Raw genomic sequence first — 25,192 nt, forward strand, 5'->3', positions numbered from 1 at the left:
CAGTTATGTTAATAAATGCATTTGTTCAATCATGTGGAAACATCATGATTTACTTAATAATTGCTACTAAAGGATATTTATTTGATCTATATAAGTCACCTGGTTTATTTTCATTGGTGCTGTCCTTTCTGCTGTGCCTTTTGTTGTATGGACTAAATTTGGTTTGAATCAACTTGGAAGATGACTGTTCATTTTCCCCTATTATTTTTTAATCTTAAAAGAACAGCTTTATGCTCCTATTTGGATGATAAGAAATTTTATGCTTTATTCTCTTCCCTCAACATTCTTTAAAGCACAAGATAATTTAAAACCTCTTCTCCCAGTTTTAAGTACTCAATGAGGATTTAATCAAATACCGGGTATATGGCCGGCCCCAAGCAAGACAATAAGGATATTTCTCTCCTCCATTCTTTTGAACACTTCTCAAACTTTTCTGGACCTTGGAAGTTTCAGCTGTCCTGTGTCTCTCTTACTCCCAAACTCCCTGGGAAAAAACACCTCTGCGCACATATTTTGTCCGTCTACACCTCTCCTTTCTACCTCATTTGTCAGAATCAGCCTGGTAAAGCAGAGAGGTGGGTGGGCATTGTAGGACAATTTCTATGTCCATCATTTTTCACTCCCCATAGAGGCAGGTCATATATAAGACCTCTCCTTAGAGTGTGGCTCTCAAACTTAAGAGTGTATCAGAATCACCTGGAAGGCTTTTTTCTTTTCTCAAAGCAACTTTTTTTTTTTTAAATCCAGAGTCTTAAAAAAAAAATTTATTTATGTATTTGGCTGTGGCAGGTCTTAGTTGCAGCACGTGGGATCTTCCTTGGGTAATGCAGGATCTTTTGTTGGAGTGCACAGACTCTCTAGCTGTGTGTAGGCTTAGCTGCTCCATGGCATGTGTGATCTCAGTTCCCCAACCAGGGATCAAAACTGTGTCTCCTGCATTGGGAAGCAGATTCTTAACCACCTGACCACCAGGGAAGGCCCTGGAAGCACAGGTTGGGGATCCCCATCCTCAGAGTATCTCATTTAGTAAATATGGGTACGTCCTAAGAATCTGCATTTCTAACAGGTACAGGTGAAGCTGATGCTCTTGGTCTGGGGAACCACTGCTCCAGAGAAAGAACAGCCACCTGTGAAGAGAACTATATTTCCTATCTAGAATATCCCTGCCTTCTTATGAGCATATAGCAAGCTAAAGCTTTATTCATGTATAGTTTATAATATCTAACCACAGGGTCAATATCAAATACCTTCCTGCATTGGCAGTATCATGTGAAGGAAAGGGGGAAACAGGTATCTGAAATGGATTTGCTTGATTTCACAAAACTAATTTTGAGACCTTTGTTGGAGGAAGTGAGAAAGGTACCTGTCAACTCCACTGTGCTATTTAACAGTTTCTCACAGACATAGGGCAGTTGAGCCTCGCAGGAAAAACTCTGCCACAGACCCGAATCAGCATCCATTCTTGCACAGCTTGATCTGCCAATGATAGGTGTCATCAGCACATCTGAAATGGCAAGATTTTCAGAGTTAAAAGAAGAAGGTTAGGGCAAGAGTGGTGGTTAGAAAAAATAATTTGTATTCTTAACTTTATTTATTGGAACTCATGAAATAGTTAAAACTTTTAACTACATTGAGATGTATAAGCTGCAATAGACAATCACATGTTTAACTATGTCTTCTTAAATACAGGACACAGGAGTAGAAATACTCTGATATGTTGTAGCTAACTAAAAAAACAAAGCCAAAAACCAAACCTCTGCCCCTAACCAATCTGCCTGTCATATCCTGTAGTCAGTAGTTCTTAATTTGCTACCCTACCCAATAAAATGCTAATTTATGATTCTGTTATGCCTTCAAGGCTTTAAGATTAAATTATCTTTAAAGATTCTATTTACTGAGATAATAGAGAATTTATTTACTAAGAAAATTCTATTAACTGAAATGCCAATGAATTGGTATTCTATTGCACATATCTCATTTTTATTATATGTATGTAGAATACTTTGGTAGTGAAGTTAGTGTTAACTTTTACATTCTACATTTTATCAGAAGCCTATGATTTTATTTTTTTAAAAAGATATCTAAACCTTTTTTGGAGAAGGCAATGGCACCCCACTCCAGTACTCTTGCCTGGAAAATCCCATGGATGGAGGAGCCTGGTAGGCTGCAGTCCATGGGGTCGTTGAGAGTCGGACACAACTGAGCGACTTCACTTTCACTTTTCACTTTCATGCATTGGAGAAGGAAATGGCAACCCACTCCAGTGTTCTTGCCTGGAGAATCCCAGGGATGGAGCCTGGTGGGCTGTCTATGAGGTCGCACAGAGTCGGACACGATTGAAGTGACTTAGCAGCAAACCTTTTTTGGGGAGGGTGAAAAGCTTTTGACTAACTAGGGTTTTGTTTTATTCACTATAAAATTTTCTTAAGGATATTTATTTGTATATGAAAATATAACCATTATGTTGTCAGTACTTGGGTGCTGCAGTAGAAGACTTCAGCAGTTTGAGAATGAGGAATTATTTCCACTGGATGATGTCACCAACTCAATGGACATGAGTTTGAGCATGCTCCAGGAGTAGGTGATGGACAGGGAAGCCTGGTGTGCTGCAGTCCATGGGGTCTATAAGAGTCAGACACAACTAAGCAACTGAACTGAATTATTGCCATATTAGAGTTAAGCTGCAGATGAAATGCAATATGGGTCAGTCATGGACATGTCAAGTCCTCTCAGGGACACAGAAAGGTTCCTGGGCTGTGGAGTGGGGCTCTTTCTGCTCCTACCTAAAGATGCAGGGTCACTCTAAAGATTAGGGACAAATGCTCAGTTGCCCATGGTGGGGGTCAACTTGGCTATAATGGAATCACAATAAAGAAGGGTTCAAGGAAAAAAAAATTCTTCTGAGAGTCTGAAATTTGTATAAGCTCCCAGGGAGTGGGAAGGTTGTTTTTTTTTTTTTTTTTTTTGAAGTTTATGCTTTGTAAATGGAAGAGCAGGCAGTTACCTGGGTCCCAGTTGAGAAAGTTCAATGGCCTGTGGTCTGACCATTCCCAGCCTCTAGCAGAGTACAGCTGATTTAGACCAATCCAGAAAATTCTCGCAATGCCTTCTTTTCCTGTAAGAATTACACAGGTTTAAAAAGTGACAAAATTATGTGTTATTAATAATCCAGACTTAAGTTTATACTACTAGCAAAACATCTGCAGGTCTTGATTATAAGGCAGGAACCCTGTAGGGGACTGTATCCAACAAAGGCAGGTGATGCTGACAGGCAACAAAACTTCTGTCTATTGAGAAACCCAAAGGCTGCTAAGTTAATCCAATTCAGCTTCTCCATTAGCTTGTTCAGTTCTTCCATGGTTGTCTGGGTCCATGTGTATTGAAAAAAAATAGAATGAAGATTCTGGGAAGAAGATGGTAGGAACAGAGGACCAATTATCACTCCAGTGAGAAATAAATATGAGGTTAAGGGTGAAATATAAGGATACACTATGCTTTCCAGGAGCTTCACTGTGAAAGATAGAAGCAGGGGTTCAGGATCCAGGGGAAAAAATTTAATGGTAGATGTTTAAACAAGTTTATAGCCTATTTGGGAAGAGTCCATAGAGTTTTGATAAAAATATAAGAGAATAAACAGTTGATGAGATTACAAACAGCTTGGAGGAAGTGGTTAACATTGAACCAGATGGAGAAATAACAGCATAGATAGAGAAAAAATTGTAAGTGTGATAGTGAGAAACTAAGGGTTGACCTCACTTTTCTCAAGGAGAGAGATAAGGATACCCTCTCTACTAAGGAAGGAGAGGTGGATGTTTGAGTAGATGGCTTGAAGAGAACGCTGAAGGGAACTCTGGATTTTTCCTTTTTTTTCACCTTGTTAGCATAAACAAGGGCTGTCAGCACTGGTACAGCAAGACCTTGAGGATTTAATCTAATGTACATCTTTCTTTATTAGTAAATGGGATTGATTTTCCAGCATTCCTAAAGCAGTCCTGGAAATTATGACATATATATGGTACTCCAGATTTAACCATACCTGACATTCAGAATTCCTTTCATTCATTCATTTCTAACCAGGGATACTATATAGGGGACCAACCCTTCCCATCTATCCAAGTTCAATGCCCTCTTTTCCATGAAACCTTTTCAGATATCCCCCAGCAGGAATTCTGAATAACCGTACTGCTTCCTTTGAATAATCCTATTGTTCACCTGCACACAAAAAGTAAACATTTACAATGGAACAAAATGATGTTTTGAAGGTGTCAGGCTCCTGTTTACTTCATCACCATGTTCTATTTGTGATCTGTATTGATGATGACTCATGCCTTATTCCTCACTAGAATCATAAGATTTTAAAATTGTGACTATGCTGATAACACCAGTGCTCAAAAGTTTGTGTGTGTCTTTCTGTGGATGTGATAAATTTGAAAGGCTCTGGTTGGGCAAATGCAAAGGGTAGGGATTTCTTCCCTGGTCTGGGATTTCTTACATGGTCTGGACAATTTGGAGCTGGACTTTTTTCCTTCATCTAGTCCAAGCAAGGAATGCTATGCTACATTTGGAGGAATGTTTGGTAGAAAGAAAAGAAAAGAAAGTGAAGTCACTCAGTCACGTCTGACTCTTTGTGACCCCATGGACTGTAGGCTGTCAGGATTCTCCATCCATGGGATTTTCCAGCCAAGAATACTGGAGTGGGTTGCCATGTCCTTCTCCAGGGGATCTTCCTGGCCCAGGGATTGAACTCAGGTCTCCCACACTGCAGGCAGACTGTTTACTGTCTGAGCCACCAGGGAAGCGGGTGTGGACTAATTTGAGACTCTGTCTCTGCCTGTCTTTGCCATCAACAAAAAGATGATTGCTAGCTTAAGTCCCTATGTCTAATCAATGGGCAAGTCCACTGAACTAGGTATTCTTGACCATCCCCAATACCCCTTTTCAGACGTGACTCTATATTTCTATTCCTCTCCCCACAGTGAGAAACTGTAGGGCCTGATAATGGTCATGCATCTGAGAGGAACATCAGAAAGGCCACAGCCAGCAGGGGCCCTGACCTAGACATGTCCTAGCCTTGGGCCAACTATCAAGGGAGTTCAAAGTGAGCAGTCTCTCAGGAAAGAGACAAATTGAGGAGAATAGAAATGTGCTGTTCCTGCTCTGGGGATTGTAGGTCCTCCTTTGTAGCTCTGGGATCAATCTATGATTAGAGGTCCCTGAGAAGGACAGAGCCACAGGACATTCGACTCCCAAACAAAATCTAGTGAATATGAGCAAACTGAATCCCCCACTGGTAGGCCCCTTGTATTAGTAAAACAAAATCAAAATAAACTAATTAGGTGCAGGGCAGGCACAGAGAAGAAAGAATGCTCTTTTAGACTGTGTGGGATTTATCTTCAAGAGGGATGATCCTACTTTATTTCTGTCAGCAAATTCCCTAGTCCCATCCAACCACTAGCTACCAAACCCAGAGATCATTTGGGAATAACATTCCCCACTATGTTTGTGTCTGTACAACTCTTATTTCCCCGACTAGACCAAGCACTTTGATCACAAATTTCTGACTCACTTTTGTGTGTGTGTTGTATGTTCAGTCGCTCAGTCATGTCTGACTCTGCGACCCCATGGACCATAGCCTGCCAGGCTCCTCTGTCCATGGAATTTTCCAGGAAAGAATACTGGAGCAGGTTGCCATTCCCTTCTCCAGGGGAGCTTCCCAATCCAGGGATGAAACCCACATCTCTTGTGTCTCGTGCATTGGCAGGCAGGTTCTTTACCACTGGCACCACCTGGGAAGCCCTTTTGTGGGCCTCACTATTCCCAGTCCACTGTTTACACCTGCTAGTTTTCAGGGAAGGGAAACAATATTAACAGAAATTTCAAGAAATGCTTCAGATTTGGTTACTCTCAGTTTCAGATGTCAAAGTACAGCTTTCTTAGGTCTTAGGAAATCAGCAATCATAATTAGGCATATTGAGCACTCACAGTGAAAAAGAAGCTTGGAAAATTAGAAAGGACTGCACATCTGACATTACTGATAAGCAAAAAATTGTGGGGAGTGTGTGGCCAGGGACAGCAGACAACTGAATCCATAACTCATTATCCTCTATTACTTGTTATTAAAGAAAATTGATGCATAAAGAAATCCTGCAACATTTATTCCTTCAAATGCATCATCAGACTGTTTGGACTGGTGTTGACAGTCACACTTTGACAACTTTTTCCCTCACAGAAGCCATTAGCTTCCAAATGTCAGTATTCTGGGAGACAAATTTATTGAAACTTTTAATTTTCAATAGTATTTTTTGTAAGTTTTCAGCGGGGTCTGGAATAGAATTCCATTGCCTAACAGTAGCCAAAATTATGTTTCTTTGACAGATTTCCATTCAAGAGATCTGATTATTCAAGTTCTGAATAACACAAGAAAGCGTTAAAAGAATAAGAAAGAGATCTGAATAAAGTTTAAGCCAAAAACCATGACAGAAGACCAGCAGACTTTTTTTGTGGTTACACTGGTTTATAACTAAGTTTCATGTGTGCAACATTATATTTCAACTTCTATATTTGGTGGCGTGCTCACCACCAAATTTTGGTTTCCATCTGTTCCTATATAGTTGACTTCTTTTAGCCACTTCACCACTTTTAGCCATTTCACCCACTTCTCTTCCTGCTTCTCATCTTATAACCATTATTCTGTTCTCTATCTATGTTTTTGTTTTGCTGTTTATGTATTTGTTTATTTAAATATGTCACACGAGTAAAGCCATACAGTACTTGTCTTTATATGTCTGACTAATTTCACACAACACAACACTCTCAAGGTCTCTCCGTGATGTTTTTCATAGAAATAGAACAAAATTTTATACAAACAAGATTCATATGGAACAACAAAAGACCCCAAATAACCAAAGCAATCCTCAGAAAAAAAACAAAGCTGGAGGTAACCACTCCCTGATTTCAAATTATATCACAAAGCTAGAGTAATTAAAACAGTATAGTATTGGCAGGAAAAACAGACACACAGATCAAAAGAACATAATTGAGAGCTCAGAAATATAGCCATGCATATATGGGCAACTGATTTATAACAAAGAACATACAACGGAGAAAGGATAGTCCTTTCAATAAATGGCATTGGGAAAACTGGACACCACCATGTGCGAAAGAATGAAACTAGACCACTGTCTTGTACCATATTAAAAAATCAGCTCAAAATGGATTCAAAATCTGAATCTATGACCTGAAACCATAAAACTCCTAGGAGAAAACATAGGCAGTATGTTCTCTGACATCAGTCTTAGAATGTTTCTGGATATATTTCCTTAGGCAAAAGAAGCAAAAGCACAAGTAAACAAACTCGCCTGTATAAATCCAGAAGGCTTCTGCACAGCAAAGGAAACTACCAACACAACAAGAGAACCTACCAATGTGAGAAGATATTTGCATATCATTTATCCTATAAGGGGTTAATATTCAAAATATACAAAGAACTCATACATTTCAAAAACAAAAAACCAAACAACCCAATTTAAAAATGGGCATAGGATCTGAACTGACACTGTTCCAAAGAAGACACATAGACAGACGGCCAACAAACATATTAAAGATATTTGACATCACTAGTTATTAGGGAAGTGCAAATCAAGACTACAATGAGATATCACCTCATGCCTGTTATCAAATGGGCAAGAATCAAAAAATGTTGGAGAAGATGTAGAGAAAAGGAAAGCCTCATACATTGTGGGTGCGAATGTAAAAGTCCAGTAGGTTTTCAATGATGAAAACAAAGAAAGGGATGTAAGAGGAGTAAGTACTACAGTAAAGAAGTAAGGGTTCTGGAGTTATACATATGTTGAAATTCAAATTCCAATTCTGATACTTCATAGCTCTGGGATGTTGGGTGTATTCTTTCTAAACAATGATTCCTAATCTGTAAGTGGGGATAAAAATACTTGTCTTATGGCATTGTAATGATGATTAATTTATAGTTGCCCCCTGAAAAACATGAGTTTGAACCATGCTGGTCCACTTACATGCCGACTCTTTTCACTAAATACATACTACAGAGCTATACAATCTACAGTTGGTTGAATCCACGGATGTAAATGTGAAGTTTTTTACTGAGGTGATCTACTTCAACTCAACAATCTTCTCCACTCTCCTCAAATTCTCTACTGTTCAATGTTCAAAGTGTTCAATGTTCACCTTTTTTCAGATCCTTTCATTTAGGCTTCAGTTAGCAGTTTAATCTTGCTACCTCACCTTGTTTTCTGAATATTTACCTCTCTTGGTCTTTATCATGAGATGCACTTTCAATGGACTGAGTAGGATTATATTCAGTATTTTTTCACTTGGGGGCTTTGGTGTTAAATCCCAGGAAAAGACAGAGAAATATAGAAGAAAGCAACATACCTAGACATGAAAATAGAAGACAGCACCTTTACCATCTCAGCAATTTGCTCCACCACAAGCAACTTAAACCTACTTTTTTAAAATTTTTTTATTGAAGGATAATAGCTTTATATAATTTTGTTATTTTCTGTCAAAGCTCAACATGAATCAGCCATAGGTATACATATATCCCCTCTCTTTAAACCTACCTTTAAGATAAGTTAACTCAGCAGCACTGTTGATGCTCAGTAAGTCAGCTCCTTGATTCTGACATGAAACGTAAGCTTCCTTCCAAGAAAGAGTTGCCTGAATATTAAATTGGTAGCAACTTCCAATCTCCTCGTTCTTTTCCCAATTATCTTCACAGCCACTTTCTGTTGATAAAAAGATATGTCAGTGATCATAAAATAAGGGCATAATGTTGTCTGTTACTAAGAGTACTTACAAATACTGCCATCCAATTTGCATACTCTTAAGATATGCTAAGATTGAGGCTGTCATTGTTGTACTAGACAATATTTTGATTCTTTGGTTAGATGAAAAAACCAAACTCACAGGACAGGAAATGACTTAGACTAGTTAAAGCTTCCATGCTGCTTCTAGCTTCTACTCTCCTTTTATATAACCCCATTGGTTATAATGTCACATTTTAGCCCACGCCTACCCTCTGCCTAAGAACAGGAGTATTTACCTGTGTTCAACCCCTCGGCTCACTTGAAGATGGTATCAGACTAAAGAGGGGTTTGCCCATGTTCTGCAGTGAAACCACTGAACGTGTTTGCATGTGTGTGTGTTTAGACAATGCTTAAGTGCCTAAGATTTAACGCGCAGTGACACCTTATTTGCGAAACTCAGTCTAGTTTCTCCTTATATTTTAAAAGATGATGTAATATATGACTAATCTTACAGAACTAACATTATATATGCACTATATGTCTGTATGTACATATGTGTGCATGTGTGTGTGTGCTCAGTCATGTCTGACTCTTTGTGACCCCCATGGACTGTAGCCCACCAGGCTCCTCTACCCATGTAATTTTCCAGGCAAGAATACTGGAGTAGGTTGCCACTTCCTCCTCCAGGGGATCGTCCCAACCCGGCGATCAAATCCATGTCTCCCGTGTCTCCTGCATTGGCAGGCAGATTCCTTACCACTAGCGCCACCTGGGAAGACTATATATGTATATATAAATATACATGTACATTGTGAACATCGTTTTTCTTCAACAAATATCTCAAGAACATGCATAACTTCAGATGAAGAACCTTCAAGCTCTTTCCAGGACAGATATGTAGGTCTTGATACAATTAGTTCAAAAATATACTCAGGGCCTCCATGTGCTCCCAACAAGAAGGAAAAACCAACAGAGCTTACGTTAAGTGTATCCCTGGCTTCATGTGGGATCTTCCAAAGGGTCTCCCATAACCTATGGACCCTCAAGCGGGAAGGGCCCTTAGAGATCCTTTTGTGTAATGTCTTCATTTCACAGATAGGAACAAGGATCTAGGGACATTAGCAGCAGAGCTATAACCAGAGTACAGCTGTCTAACTCTGGTGTTGTTGATTTTCCGAATGGCATACACTGCTTCTTCAGCCATTTCTGAATGTCCTAAACCACAACAGAGGTGGTTGTGACATTTGGTAAAAACAAAGTAGGTGGATTTGCAAGTGCATTACCTAAAGGTTCTTTTTTTATCACTAAGGCAAAACACTTGTAAATCTGGAAGATTTCAGCAGGACGGTAATGTATTATTTGCTGTAAAATACAATCTCTATGGTTTAGCAGTCCTCAGATTTAAAAAACTCACAATCTCACTTCTGTAGAAAGGGAGGCACATGAATGCACTGATAACCCCTGCTTTCCTCCAAAGTAGGCTAAAGGCACCAAGACACACGTCAGTCAAGGCAGCAAGGTGGAATGGGATGGGGAATGAACAAGGTGGAACAAGGTGGAACACACTGGGAAATGAAGGTCAGAATCCTGGGAGATCTACCAGGCTCCACACAAATACAGTCTGACACTGACAGGCTATTTCATCAATCTAGGTCTGCTGCTCCTCACCTAAGAAATGAGGGTTTGCTCTGAATAACGTCTAAGCCTCTCCACAATCCCTAAAGTTTCTGATCCAGACTTTGTGCTAGGCTAAGTCGCTTCAGTCACATCCAACTCTTTGCAACCCTAAGAACTGTATACCACCAGGCCCCTCTGTCCAAGATTCTCCAGACAAGAATACTGGAATGGGTGCCCTCCTCTAAGGGATCTTTCTGACCCAGGGATCGAACCTGTGTCTCCTATGGCTCCTGCATTGCAGACGGATTCTTTACTGCTGCAATGGGGAGCCCATGATCCAGACTATGGTAAGACTGAGCCACTGGGGAAGCCCATGATCCAGACTATAGTAAGACTGAAATAAAATTGGTGCCTGGCTGACCGAACCCAGCTTGTCATCAATTACAGGTGGAATAAATGTTGGCTTTTTATCTTTCAATAAGTTCTAAGTGTTGAAAAGCCTTTGCCTCTACCTGGAAAAGTAATTCTTAAAGTGCGATCCCCAGACCATCATCAGCATCATCTGGGAACTCACTAAACTGCAAAGTTTTGGATACCATCCAAAATCTACCAAATTACAATTTCTGGAGGTTGGCCCCACAAATCTGTATTGTAACAAACTCTCCAAATAATTCTGTTGCAACCTGAAGTTTGAGAATGATTGGCTTGACATAATCTCTTCAAGTTGCTTAGGACTCTACATTTTGAAGCTCAGCTTCTCTTAAAGAGAGATCAGCATTACTAATTTCATCAGACTCGCTACTGAATAAGGCAGGATAATGTAGTTGTTTGAGGCAAGGGCTCCAGAGCTGAATCTGAATCCTAGCTCTGAAATTTATTATCTATGTAACCTTAGGCAATTGATTTAACTCTCCAGTGCCTCGCTTTGCTCATCTGTAATATGGGTACATGGGCTTCCCAGATGTCTTGGTGGTAAAGAATCCACCTGCCAATGCAGGAGAGCCAAGTTCCACCCCTGGGTCAGGAATATCAACTGGAGAAGGAAAAGCAACCTACTCCAGTATTCTTTCCTGGGAAATCCCATGAACAGAGGAGCCTGGAGGGCTACAGTCTATGGGGTCACAAAAGAGTCTGACAGGACTTAGCAACTAAACAACAACAAAATGAGGATAAATAATAGAACCTACCTTACAAAACTGTGTATAGAGTAAATGAGTTAATAAAGGTTGAGTACTTAGAATAGCACCTGATATTTGGCAGGGCCAAGAGATAACTATTGCTGCTATAAGTAATAACCATTACTATTACTGGAGCTTTTTCCTTTCTATTTACTGTTGATGCTTTTAACTTATTGGCCATTAAAAAATAGTTCTTAATTTTGAAACTGTTCTATTAAGGCCACTAGCAATTTTCCTGACTGCTCCTGGCAATAGCCAGGAAGTAGCCTGGTCCTCTTCCTGAAGTATCTGTGGTACAGCAGACTTCCTCATCATCTGCCTTCAGTGACAGCATCCTGTCTTGGTTCTCTTCCTGGCTCACTTCTAAAAGTAAGTTCTTAGCTACACACGACTTCCCTGTCTTCCCTCAAATATACACTCCTTCTCTAGGATATCTGTTGCTGTCATTTTTGAGTAATCATGGGACTCTTCCCTTTCCCCTTTGCCACATAGGAACAGTATCCTTTTCTTTCCACCTACAAAGTTCACCAGCCCATACATACCTGGTTGTAAGCAGATGCCCCACTGCTGATCATATTCGTAATTTAAGGTGGTTGCACACCATGGCCCACTGCGATCTCCATCAAAAATGCACTCATGATGCCAGGTCCCATTAACTAAGAAGGGAAATTCACAAGGTCTCCCAAAAGAGTTCCCATCTCTAGTATAGATCTCTGTGGGTTGGGGAGAAAGTAGAGGAAAGAAGAGTTAAAAACTAGATACTCAGCTTTAGCTAACTACCTTCTAAAACCGTTTTGAAAGATGTTTTCATACTTATGAGAACCCAGTATCTAGGCGGGCTGCACCATGTGGCAATTCCAACTGTGTGGCTGTGGGCAAGCTCTCCAACCTCTATCAGTCTCCGTTTCTGCATTTGAAAATTAGGAATAATGATATCAGCTCATAGCGTTGTTCATGAGATTCAGTGAGATGATCAGGTAAAGCTTCATTTATTGTGATGTGATGAGGAGCTAAAAGATCCTGGCTTTATCATGTAAGGATAAACTGACTCCTCTGGATGGCAGAGAAAGTCACCAAAAGGGGTGTCTGCTTGAGAGGAAACCTAAATTCTATTTTCTTTAGTAAGAGTGAGGCCAGCAAAATATTTTGGAATCACTGAGGCTGGGTGTGGGCTTTGAAACCAACTGTGGAGTTAGAGAGATGCACAAATAGCTCCACTGTTACAGACTGGTGGTAGAATCAAAGCTGAGAGTTTTGAGGAAGTAGGAGAAAAGGCTGCTGAGTTTCTCAGCAGTCTCTTGGAGAGGGATAGGACGTGGTAATTCAGGTTATGAAAGAAGAACCAGAGTCAGCAGGGCAGTCACGGAACCAGCTGGTGGCCAGCAAGGTAGCAGAACTAGCCTTTCCTGTCAACAAATTTTCCCTGGTACATGGAGAGAAACTGAAGAACAATTCCAACCTCAAATATACATGGAAATGCCAGAAGAAGTGCTAAATACTTATGTTGGTAACAGTTCCTTTAGAGAGGTGTCTTATAGAACAGCTAACCCTATAACTATTTCGGTCCCCTTTTCCATAATTTGTTTAAAACCATGGTTGTTATCAGATCAAATAATGACTATTATATGTAGAGGATAATAATCAGATTTTATCATCATTTACCATGCAAGTTGGGTCCCTCAAAATGTCTCATAGATTTGCTTAAAAAGGTGTTTAAGATAGAATTTGATTCCACATTCCTTATTATTCTCAATTGCTTGTTTAGCTGAAATGTGAGGCTTAACAGTTTAGAATGTATTCAGCAGTACAGGAAAATAATGTAGATGTTTTTACTTGCAAACAATCTTTTAAGGATTTTGGTTTTGTTTTCCTCTGACATATAAATGGTTTTGAATGGTATACTTTGGTTAAAGAGCAATTTGACCTTATATTTTATAAGGATTCTACTTATTATCTACCTTTTATTTTTAACCATAACAAAACTCCCAATAGCACATGACTGATTTCTCTTCCTATATCACAGCACTTAAAAGGAGAGTCCGTGAGCACAATGACTATGATTTGTAGAATCATGAGGGTTTTTTTTTTTTAGTAAGACTTGTAAAAATGCTTTCACTTGCTCTTTCCCATAAGCCCACAAGATCAGTGGGGCAAGTATTACACTTATCTGTGAAATCCCCGTTTTTGCAGTCGTTAAGTGAAACATTCAGTCATTCAGCTGTGACAGGGATCGAAACTGGCTCTCTCCTTGAGTCCTTGACATATAAGGACAACGTGTGATATCAATGGCTGCCTTCTCAGGCTTCAAGTTAGTGTCATAGCTCAAAGCTGGGCTTCAATTAAAAAGCTCTCCTGTTCACAATACATTTTGAAGAATGATAAGCATATAACAACCACAACAGCAGCAGCTAAATTATGCTAATTATTCACTAAGACTTTTATTCTTACACATTCTTTGATGTTATTGGACCCCTTAACTCCCAAGGATCTCCCCAGAGAGACAGGCTTTCCTAAGATACCCTTTGAATGTATGAATTTCTGATGTTGGCAGCCTTAAAACCACATCTTACTCTGCAATAAGCACACATCTATGAGATGAGATGCTTACATAGAAAATTAACATTAACCTCTTTGGTAGCAAAAGAAAAAAACAGCTTCAATATTTAAAGAGCTTGGCAGACTTCTAAGTTGCTTAGAATTCAGACACTTTTACAGGTTCCCCACCCACCACTGAAAGTCTACTTCCTCTGCGTGATTCACCAAACATTCAAAACTTGAGGGGTGCTAGTGTGAGGCCAAGATATCTTAATGATATAAATGCATATGTGGATGCCAGTCAAGATCAATTAATTCATCAAATTTATACAGTGAAAATTTTTTCTGAGAGGAGCATGGCTCACACAGGATGGGGGTGAGGAGAGAGGCAACCCAGAACACAATGACAGATAAATGTTTTTATATTAGAAGTAAAAAAAATTACATAGCAGAAGCCAAGCGAAAAGTAAAGAAGCTATATCTGAGGAATGTCATCCTGGTTTTTGCCGTAACAAGCTGGGTTACCTTGAACATCACTTTGTTGGACTCTGGTATCTTATCTTTCTTATTCTGTACAATAAGATAAGGAGGGGGCGGGGTCCAATATGAGAAGTTTGAGAGAGCATATCTAGAGAAAGTCTTTAACTTAAGACATCACTCTCCAACCCAAGAACAAGAAGGGACTACAAAATTTTAAAAGAGTAAAATTGCCAGGACTTAATATCTGACTACTTTTGAATGGTGGCAGAGAAGAGCAGAGGAACTCTAGGGTGACTTGTAGATTTCTGACGTGCAACTTGGATGGTACCCGTCACCTGGAGAGGAATGGAGAAGAGGAAAGTTTGGCCCTGGTGTCAGTGCAAATGAAAACTCAAGATATATGCTGATAAGTCAGGACTACATGCATCTTGTCTTGCTTGTTAGTTGGATATTTAGTGTTTAAAATACTGTATTTGGTAAGGTCAAATACAGCCTGTGGGCTCTTGCTGGTGAGCACTGTTCAGCTTTCTCTGGGGTGATGCCCTAGGTGGGTTTTTAACCTTTTTTGTGCCACTGATAACTTCGGCAGCCGTGTGAAACGTGTGAGCCCCTTCTCAGAAAAACATAAATGTGTAAAATAAAACACATAGGATTATAAAGGAAACTAGTTATATTGAAATAAAGGCATTTGGGAGACTGAGGGAATTTATAATTACAACTATGTCCCTCAGTTAGGAGCAGAAGACAGAAGGAGCCCAGCCAAGAAAATTGTTTCCGATCTTTGAACAAATATAATGAAACAAGTTAAATCCAGTTCAAAAGGCAATTCGCATGGTTCCATGTTTTCTCTTGGCTGCCAAGTGAGAGAAAGGCTTTATAGCACAAAATTTAAGCTTGACATTTTTAAAGTGGTATCCAAAAAGCAATTGCTTTTTAAGGTTAGGAGGAAGGTGGCTAGCAGAAGCAGACTTTTCAACTACTCAAGGGTTGAGGACTGAAGAAAAGGAAAACCCCATCTCTGATTCTCTGACACTTCCCATAACAGCAGAACCTGACATCTCGGAAGCTGCTGCACCCTCACTAGGAAATGGAAAGAGGTGGTTTCTCCAGGAGAAAAACCTGTTCAGGTACAAAAAAGATGGGAGGCCAAATTTAGCTTAAAAGAAGAGGAAAAAATCTCTGTAAAGCTATGTAAATTTACAAAGAAGAGTACACATGAGATAACAAGTAAGACAAAGATAATATAATGAAACATATACAAATGTATATAGATACCCACACATTCAACATTTGATATAATTTAGAGCAACATAATGGGGAAAGATTTGCTTGCCTGAGAGCTAATTTACATTTGGAGGTTTAAAAGATAAATCTACTTCCTTTTAAACTCAAAAATTCATTATAACCAAGTCTCTAGACTCAAAGTTCATGATCAGTGCCCCCAAAGGCAAAGCAGGCAGTTCCAGACATACGATGGTATGACATACAACTTTTTGACTTTGTGATGGTATGAAAGTGATACCTAGTCAGTGAAACTGTACTTTGAATTTTGATCTTTTCCTGGGCTAGCAATACATGGTACAGTCCTCTCTCTGATGCTGGGCAGCAGCAGCCACAGCTCCCAGTCAGCCACACAGTCACGAGGGTAAACAACTGACACACAACCATTCTGTTTTTCACTTTCAGTACCGTATTCAATAAACTACAAGAGGTATTCAACATGTGACTATAAAATAGGCCAGGCTTTGTTTTAGGTGGCTTTTCCCAACTGTAGGCTAATGTAAGCATTCTGAGCACATTTAAGGCAGGCCAGGCTAAGTTATGATATTCGTTACAAGTGTATTAAATGCATTTTCAACTTATGATATTTTCAATTTATGATGGGTTTATTGAGACAAAACAACATTGTAAGTAGAGGAAGATTTGTATTCATATACTTATTTTGGAGGCAACTGAGGAAAAAGTCTACTCTTATAATACTGAATCATAAATACAGTGTGATAGCCATGCCAAAATAAAAAAATAAAGCCACATAATACTCTTAAAGTTTTCCATTACATCCAAATCTGCAGACAAGAAAAAAATTCATTTCCTTTTTTTTTTTTCCCTCTTTCTTCTTGTTTTTTAACTTAGAATGGAGTCAACCTTATTAGGTTATTTGACTTTTATCCTGTGTAGGGGACTTCCAGTTACTCTAACATTTTCTTTTCTCTGGAATTCAGGATGTAATCATGGAAAGTACATATGCTCAGGCATCAGAGAGATTTCAAACCCCCAGGTGCCACAGAATGGCTGTGAGACCTCTGACAAGGCACCTAACTTCTCCTACCCTTCCCTGTGAAAGTCGGCAAATAGCACTGACCTCATAGAAGCAGCTCAACGTTACTACTCAGTGCCTGGAACTAGAGGCCAGTTCACTTGACTCACCAGTGTATGACTCTAAGTATGATCAGAGGTACACGTTCAAGGCCACTTGCACCAAATACAGCAGCAAATAAGTCAGAGTCCCTCTCCAGTACTCACCACGGTAAGGCTGGGCACACAAGTTTTCCTCTGAGCCTCCTTTCTTCCAGACATCTGATGAATTTGTACTTGCTATGGCGTGTCCATCCCTCAGAGCCAACTGGTACTGGGCAGCCCCGTAGAGAGAGTGATGCTCACATTTCCACCACAGCATGGCATTGGAGTCGCAGCTGAACATTCTCAAGGAATCTGTGGGTTTGGTAATATCTAGGCCAAGACACTTCTGGGACTGCAAATGAAAGAGCCGATGCTGGGACACCCACTTCCACAACATGTCCTTGGTTTCGTCGCAGTCCTTTACCACTATCCAGTCGTTCAGCGGCGTGATGCACTTGCCTGTGTTTTCATTGACGATGGTGAATGGATCATTACCTGAGACAAGACAGGCAGAAAAGACATTTCAGGATTCTGAATTATGTGGCCGATGTGCCTTGGCCCTGCTTGCTAAGGAGAGTGAGTCTGAGCACCCCCAGACTGTTAACATCCTCCCAGCTGTATAAACTGTAACGTTCTACACAAGGTTGGAGGACAGTGGTGGCCAGAGAGGCAGTTCAGTGTAGGATTAAGAGCGTGGGCTCTGGGGCCAGTTTGCTTGGCTTTATATTAATAGTTTGCTCTGCTATTATTGACCGTGTGATCAGGGTGTCATTTACCTGCTGTGCATCAGCTTTCTCCTTTGTAAAACAGTACTTCACAGGGTGGATGTAAGGATAAAAGGAGCTCATACATGTAAAACACTTAGAATAGTATACATATTTGTTATTGTCATTCAGTGAGACCTCCTCCTTATTTAATGAGATGAAGAAGCTCCTTAGAGCTTCTTTAGATAAGTGGCCTGTAGACAATGAAAAATATCCTGAGCTTTTTCAGGACACAATTCTGTCCTGCTTGCACTTCGGCTACTTCAGCAAGGTAATTATTACATGACATTAATGTGTCTGATTAAATTTGGAAAACTCAGCAGTGGCCACAGGACTGAGTCTGTAGAGCAAGATTCACATCTGTTATAGCAAATTACAATAGTACAATTTGGTCAGCGCTTTTACAAAGGAACATTTTGTGAAGCGATAGCACAGAACATGTTGATGACCTGAAGCAGTTTAGACAAATGTAAGCAATCTTTGTCAATGAACCCAAGGGTTCTGGAGAAGGAGCTGTAAAATTTTAGTTCCCAAAAGGTACTTTCATTTTGATGCCAACGTCACATTCAGTGGTTTTACTGACACTAAACACCTTTTCTAATAATACTTCATAGGCTTGCAGAGTTAAAAATTCTTATACTAAGGACTGGAGGGGAAATTTCACTATGCAAATAACACCTATATGATTAAGTTCAATTCCAGTTTGAACTCTGGACAGAATTTTTGCTTGTTTTAAATAGCAGTAGCAGCACCAAGAGAAATAACAGGAACAGCAAGAACAAAATCGTTTAAAACCTTAAGCTATTTCCACTTTCAAGTTGCTATTTTAAAATACTGCCTAGGGTTGCAGTTAGATCTGTTTGAATAGCAGCTTCCATCCCTCATTCTTCTTTGACATCACTCTGCTGTTCCCTACCTTATGAACACAATTTGGGCAGACAGTTAGCCAAAAAAAAAAAAAAGGAAAACATATTATCTCAGAAGATTATCAGACTATGATATAACTCTTTGCCAACCTCTTCCCTCTCACCTCTCTTGTGCTCCAAAGTATTAGGTACTTAGCAGAAAAAGGAGTCGGCTTCTGCGGGAGAGTGGGCAGTGCACCCCTGCTGGATCTTCCCCTCTCCTGCTCTGTAATCTCCCTGCTCTCCTTCCTGGACACTTTGCTCTGTGCTCTTTGACCCAAGATTTTCCAAGTTGCCTTTGCAGAATCTAATGGATTAGCTACAGCGCTTAGAACAGTGGCGAGAGCAGTAGAATAAGGAGTTAGGGGTCCTAGACTGAAGATCTACCTCTGTTTCTGGTTAGCTGGGACACCTTGGGGAATTCAGTTAATCTCCTCAGGGTCTTCTCATCTCCAAATGTGAGATGAAAGCAGTAGAGTATAAAAATCTACGTTACTTCCAGTGCTAACACTCTATGCTTCCACTAATTCAGTTTTCCTAGCCTTGCAGGCTTTACAGGGCTCTGCTAAGTTCACTGCATATTGTTCCTGAACAGATGTCCACAACTTTATTACATCATGCCAGTAGCATTTTAGGTCATTTGAATTCCATCTGTATTGGGCATGTGCACTTAGGTGACAGTGCTGCCTTATAAGTACTCTGGAAGAGAACAAAAATTTACCCTTTCCCATTTGCTTCCCTGGTAACTCAAACAGTAAAGAATCCACCTGCAATGTAGGAGATCCAGGTTCAATCCCTGGGTAGGGAAGATTCCCTGGAGAAGGGAATGGCTCCCCACTCCAGTATTCGTGCCTGGAGAATTCCATGGACTACAGGAGAGGGTTCCATGAGTCAGACATGACTGAGTGACTAATGCTTTCACTTTCATTTAATATACGTTTAACTTCTAGGACACCCATGGACTTAACAAGGTTGTAGAAATTCTGAAAGACTATAGGAGAGGTGTGGAGTAGCTATGTTGAAAAGGAGTTTCCAAGCTTCTAACATCTATGATTGTAGATACTTGTCTCATTCTAAATCTAGATTTAGAATATTACATAATATTACATATTACAAGTATGTAATATCAATGCTTGACACCAATAGTGATCACTTAGCTAATACATTAATTATTGATATGATTTAAGGAAACTTGTCATTAGTCTTCATATATAATGTACAAGCATTCATACATAATATATAACCTAGGGAGAGTCTTGTAGTCTCATGATAGTTCCTCATATCTTTCTTTACCCTTACAAAGAAGCTGTTCACTCTGCTCCAGTCTTGTGACCCTATTGGGAAAGTAGGTTGGGGTAGGGGAGGTCTGAAAAATGTGAAAATAATTTTAAAAATTTGTTAAATAAGGGTCTATGAAATACATCAGAAATGTATTATACTTTGAAATGGTGATTACAGAGCAATTTATAAAACAGATTCTTTACTGATAGCCATATATTGCATCTTATTCACTTTATACTGGCCCTAAAGGGAATTTTAATATTTACCTACAAATACAACATTGAGACAAGTCTAAAAGACAGAGGTTGATGAAAAGAAGACTCATCACCTCACCATCCCTAGAGCACTTTTTTAAATGTTTCATTTTATATAAACATTCTACTGATGTTTAAGAGGAAATAGCTATGTAGCATTATCATAAATTGAAAATGAATTTTTAGACCATCACAGGAAAGCTCTTTCTTATTGTCTGATTGTTAAGTAACTCCTGTGTTACAAGACCCAAACCAAAGAGCTTTGCACATTCCAAAGAAAAACTGGGCCTCAACATTTTGTAACCCACAGACATATGGAGAGGAGATGGTTTTGGAAGGCAAGACGGATGAAGATTGCAACTTTTTTAGTTTCACGGGAACTTCCTGAGCCCACACTGTTAAGCATTTTGTGGAGCTGCTACTATATGTGCAGAGTGTACACTAGGAGAGACCCAGAAGTCTGGATTTGCCAGTTCAAAAACAGTCCTAAAGTGATGGTTGGGTCCAGAGCAATGTACTAGGAGTCAGAAAGTCATGGAGTTCAGATTGGGTGGTGTGGGCTGATGAAAACCTCAGGAGTCTCTGAAGAATTAATGTACTTCAAGCTGCTAGCCCTCCAAGGAGGCAAAAAAGCTAACTAAGCAATTGGCATCCTCCCAAGGACACAGAAGTACTTCCCCTGCATCTGAGTATTGGAGACAGCCTGCACAAACCTAGCTGCACACATGTGATGAAGCACACACCATCACCAGCATCATGAAGCTGACACAGTGCCAAACAAGCTACCCAAATGGCTGAGATTTCAAAATTCCAGCGCTTCCCTCAATAGGGCCACAAGTCTGACCAGAGCAGGTGCTCAAGGTGGGGAAGGATGCAGGAAAACAAACACCTTTGAGGACCTCCTGCAAGAAGAATGGCATTAAGTTCGAGCTCTTTGCTCTTGGTTGATGAGAGAGGCCAGGAATTGCAGAGATTGCAGAAATTAAGAAAATCTTGAGTTCTATGGGGGAGACAAAAGAGATAAAATAAAGCAAATGCACATGGAAGCCAAGTTTAGTGATTGAAAGGCTAGTGTGTTTCCATCACAGTTAGCTGCTGCCATGATAATTTTCTCCCTGGATTATCGGGGCAGGCAGAACAGAATTCTCACAGCAATAAGGGCCTTTTGGGAGTTTCCAATATGGGGGGATCAAAGAAGAATGCAGAAGGGTGAATCAAAACAAGGTCAGCGATAAAGTTCTTGACATAAGATGATGCTACTCATGATCTCAACAATCAGACAGTAACTCAGTTTAACTGCAAAGAAAGTAAATACCATAAGCAAACCGCAGTTTTTCAAAAACTCCCTTGACCATCTTTTACTTCCTCATTCTGACATGTTGACAGAAGTGGTAGGTGGGGACAGCTCACTAATTGTCTGTGAAGCAGCCAGACTAAGAAACAAAGTCCTCAGTACACGTTTGCCAAGGCAGAAAGAGATTAAAAGCAAACTCCGGGTGCTGCCAAGGGGTGGGGGTGGGGCAGGCACTACTCAGAGCATCAGCGAAGGGTGTCTGCTCCTCGTCCTGCTTCTCAAGTGAGAGAGAGGCAAGAGGTCTCTGGGCAAGCAACCTGGGCTCCACTGCGGGAACTTCGACCTCTGGGGGTGGGGGTTGGGGTAAACGTTTGGAGCCAGATAAGCCAATTAGAAGAAAGAGTCGCTGCTCGAGGCATTGGGGGAGGGCATCATATCAGAGTCTTGGCCATAGTCATTGTAGAAGACAGGGCTTTTGACGGGCACCAGGAACAGATTGAAGTCAGAGAATCGCTGTTTCATTCTGGCGCTGTGGGTGGAAAGCTCCTCTTGACACTGAGTGGCCAAGGTGACCAAGGGGCGAAGGAGGGCCGAGACGGCGGGATGCGGCGTGAGGTGGGTGGGTGGGTGAGGGGGCTGTTGAGAAGCCCTAAACCCTAGCGAAGCAAGATTTCAGACGAAAGGACGAGGAAGGCGCGGGAGACTCGTTCAGAAAAGACACTCCGGGTGCCTCCCCTACGGTGGACTCCAGGCCCTCCGCACGAGAAAAGCCCTGCGCCTCCTCGTCCCACTCCGTGCTCCTCCAGGACTCCGGAAGGTAACGGAGCGCCTTCTCCCCGCACCTCCCTTCCGCTCACTTGTCCAGCAGAGGTGACAGGACCCCGGCACGCAGCCCGAACCCGAATCAAGAACAGTCGGCCGACCGGGCGGCGTCGAGGTCCCTAGCCGGCCAGCCGGCCGGCGGACGCGCCCGCGGTTACCTGAGTGGCCAGAGGGCTCCACCAGCCCGAAGCCCGGGAGGAGCAGCATGAGCAGCTCTGCCGCACGGCGAGGGGTTGCCCAGCGCGTCCTCATCCTGAGCCGGCCTCGGCGCTTCAGTCGGGTCTTCGGGGGCACGCGGCACCCAGCCCTCCGGGTGCGCCAGGTCAGCCCCTCCACCGCCTTTGCCCCCAACCCCCAGCCTCCCGGGGCGCCCCGGGCCCGCCCCCGCCGCCCTCGGCCAATCGCATCAGCCCGTCGTGGGTCCCAGGGCGGTGCGGGCGGGGCCCGGAGGTGGCGGGCCGGATACCGGGCGGGAAGACAGCGCGTAAAGAGCGCTGCGCACCTGCGTTGGGCTGCCCGCCTAGGCTGGAGAGCAGAGCACCGCGCAGATTAGCGGGCCAGAAGGAAGCCCCGCCGCGTCTTCAGTAAAGTTGAGGAGATGCGGCACTGGCTGGGACTTGGCACCGCCCTGGTGGGTGGTCTGCCTAACGCACCTCGGTCAGGCACGGCTTCTTCCTTTCACGCAGCTGGCCTGGAAAGGCACCCGCATCCCCTCGTACCCGAAAGAGCGAAATGTGCACCCATCCTGTTGCGACTCTGGTCGAGCCAAAGAATTCAGTCGTCCTTGGCACCGTCCTGAGTATTTGATAGTCCAAACGAAGGTGAGGTGATGGCTCAATGAGGTTTCACCCGCACTTGTTAAAGTATTAAAAACAAGAGCTATTTGAGTGACCCTATAAGACTTCCCTGGTGGCGCAGAGGTTAAAGCGTTTGCCTGCAATGTGGGAGACCTGGGTTCGATCCCTGGGTCGGGAACATCTCCTGGAGAAGGAAATGGCAACCCACTCCAGTATTCTTGCCTGGAGAATCCCATGGACGGAGGAGCTTGGTGGGCTACAGTCCACGGATCGCAAAGAGTCGGACACAACTGAGCGACTTCGCTTTCACTATAAGACTTGCAAGGATGACTAAGTTGTATAACTGTTTGGCCTTTACAAGTAAGCTCTTTTCTTAATAATTAAACAACAATTATAATCCACTTTCACTTTTCACTTTCATCCATTGGAGAAGGAAATGGCAAGCCACTCCAGTGTTCTTGCCTGGAGAATCCCAGGGACCGGGGAGCCTGGTGGGCTGCCCTCTATGGGGTCGCACAGAATCGGACACGACTGAAGCGACTTAGCAGCAGCAGCAGCAGAAGTGTGGAAGTCCGCATCCAAAACTGGTCATTGTGAGAGTAGACTTTATCCTCAGCTTGTGAGAACTGATATCATTATAAATAGGGTGATCTGAGTTGCCTGCGTGCTAAGTCGCTTCAGTAGTATCGGACCCTTTGAGATCCCATGGGCTGTAGCCCGCCAGACCCTTTGCCCATGGGGATTCTCCAGACAAGAATACTTACTGGAGTGGGTTGCCATGCCTCCTCCGTGGAATCTTCCAACGCAGGGATCAAACCTTAGTCTCTTAAGTCTCCTCCATTGGCAGGCGGGTGCTTTACCACTAGTGCCACCTGGGAAGCCCCAAGCTCTCATTATAAATAGGTATCATAGATAGGTGATCTGAGTTACCTGGATATGAATGTCCTATATTTTTAAACCTATATTTACTAAGTGCATGGTGTGTGCCTGGGATGACCTTCTGCCCTCCCGGCAGGGTGAATTCTTCCAGGAGTAAGTGAACAGGAAGTTACCTTTTCTGATTCCAACCACTAAGGCTTGGCTGATGGCTCCCAACTCTCCCTTGGCCCTGTTCTCTCCCCAGGCAGTTGCCTTTGGGTTCAGTGTGTATACTGAGCACCTGTCAGTACAGGAAACTGGGCCCATCCCAGCATGAGGTCAAAGGAGGACACCCTACCTGCTCCAGCTTAGTGAGTATTGGGGGAGACGGAGGCACGCACAGTTAACTCAGGGCAGAATGAATAGGGAGATGCCACAAAGGCAACACCTCAGCTGGGCCTTGTTGTTGTTTTGTCTCTAAGTCATTCCCAACTCTTTGCAACCCTATGGAATGTAGCCTGCTAGGCTCCTCTGTTCATGGGATTTCCCAGGCAAGAATACTGGAGTGGGTTGCCATTTCCTTTTCCAGGGGATCTTCCCAATTCAGGGTTCGAAGCGGGGTTTCCTGCATTGCAGGCAGATTCTTTAGCATCTGAGCTACCAGGAAAGCCATGGGTAATAGGTAGGCACTTGACCAGGCACAGCTGGTGGGAGGAAGATAGTGACAGAACGGAGGCAGGAAAAGGCAAAACAGTCTCAGAAGACAGTCAAAGAGTCTAGTGTGGTCGACCTGCAGGATGCAGGTGTGTGTTGACAGAAGCTGTCGTTGGGACCTAAGTGGAAATGACAGCAGAAAGGTGAGGTATGGCTACTTTGTGAAGTGCCTTGAACGTGATATTAAAGATGTTGACTTGATTCTCTGCGGAACAGGCTGTATATATTTTGGGTAAGGCAATCTGTTGCTGCTCTGATTCCCTCCACATCCGTGACTGCTTACCTTTCTCATCCTGTCTAGCTTGCAGCTCCTTGAGAGCAGTGATCTGATCTTCTTCATTAACACTGAGCACCAGGCCTGTCCCAGAGCGAGCTCTCACTAAATACTAGTTTACTTTATTAATGAATGTCTAGAGTTAGTTTAGGGCTGTGTGAGCTCCAGCTTGCACTGTCCTGCAACAGTTTCTCAGTTGACCTCACTGCCAACCCTCAGGCAAATGAAGGCTTCTA

General features: G+C 42.1%; 1 protein-coding gene across 3 annotated transcripts in view; it reads right to left on the reverse strand.

The window, feature by feature from the left end:
* LY75 (lymphocyte antigen 75) overlaps positions 1–22,666 on the reverse strand; it is a 124,797-nt gene extending 102,131 nt beyond the window's left edge. The window contains exons 1-6 of one of the 3 annotated variants that reach the window (XM_014478675.2): positions 22,472–22,640; positions 17,117–17,488; positions 12,121–12,291; positions 8,598–8,762; positions 3,005–3,115; positions 1,364–1,504 (exon numbers count right to left, since the gene is read on the reverse strand). In XM_014478675.2, the coding sequence (XP_014334161.2) occupies positions 1,364–1,504; positions 3,005–3,115; positions 8,598–8,762; positions 12,121–12,291; positions 17,117–17,488; positions 22,472–22,565 (1,054 nt within the window). In that variant the 5' untranslated portion in view covers positions 22,566–22,640. Of the gene's footprint in view, positions 1–1,363; positions 1,505–3,004; positions 3,116–8,597; positions 8,763–12,120; positions 12,292–17,116; positions 17,489–22,471 lie in introns of all 3 variants that reach the window. The other 2 variants (XM_070357429.1, XM_070357426.1) reach the window with 2 other exon arrangements.
* Positions 22,667–25,192: the final 2,526 nt, after the last annotated feature.

The sequence above is a fragment of the Bos mutus genome, chromosome 2 (genome assembly GCF_027580195.1).
Source record: "Bos mutus isolate GX-2022 chromosome 2, NWIPB_WYAK_1.1, whole genome shotgun sequence".
NCBI lineage: Eukaryota > Metazoa > Chordata > Mammalia > Artiodactyla > Bovidae > Bos > Bos mutus.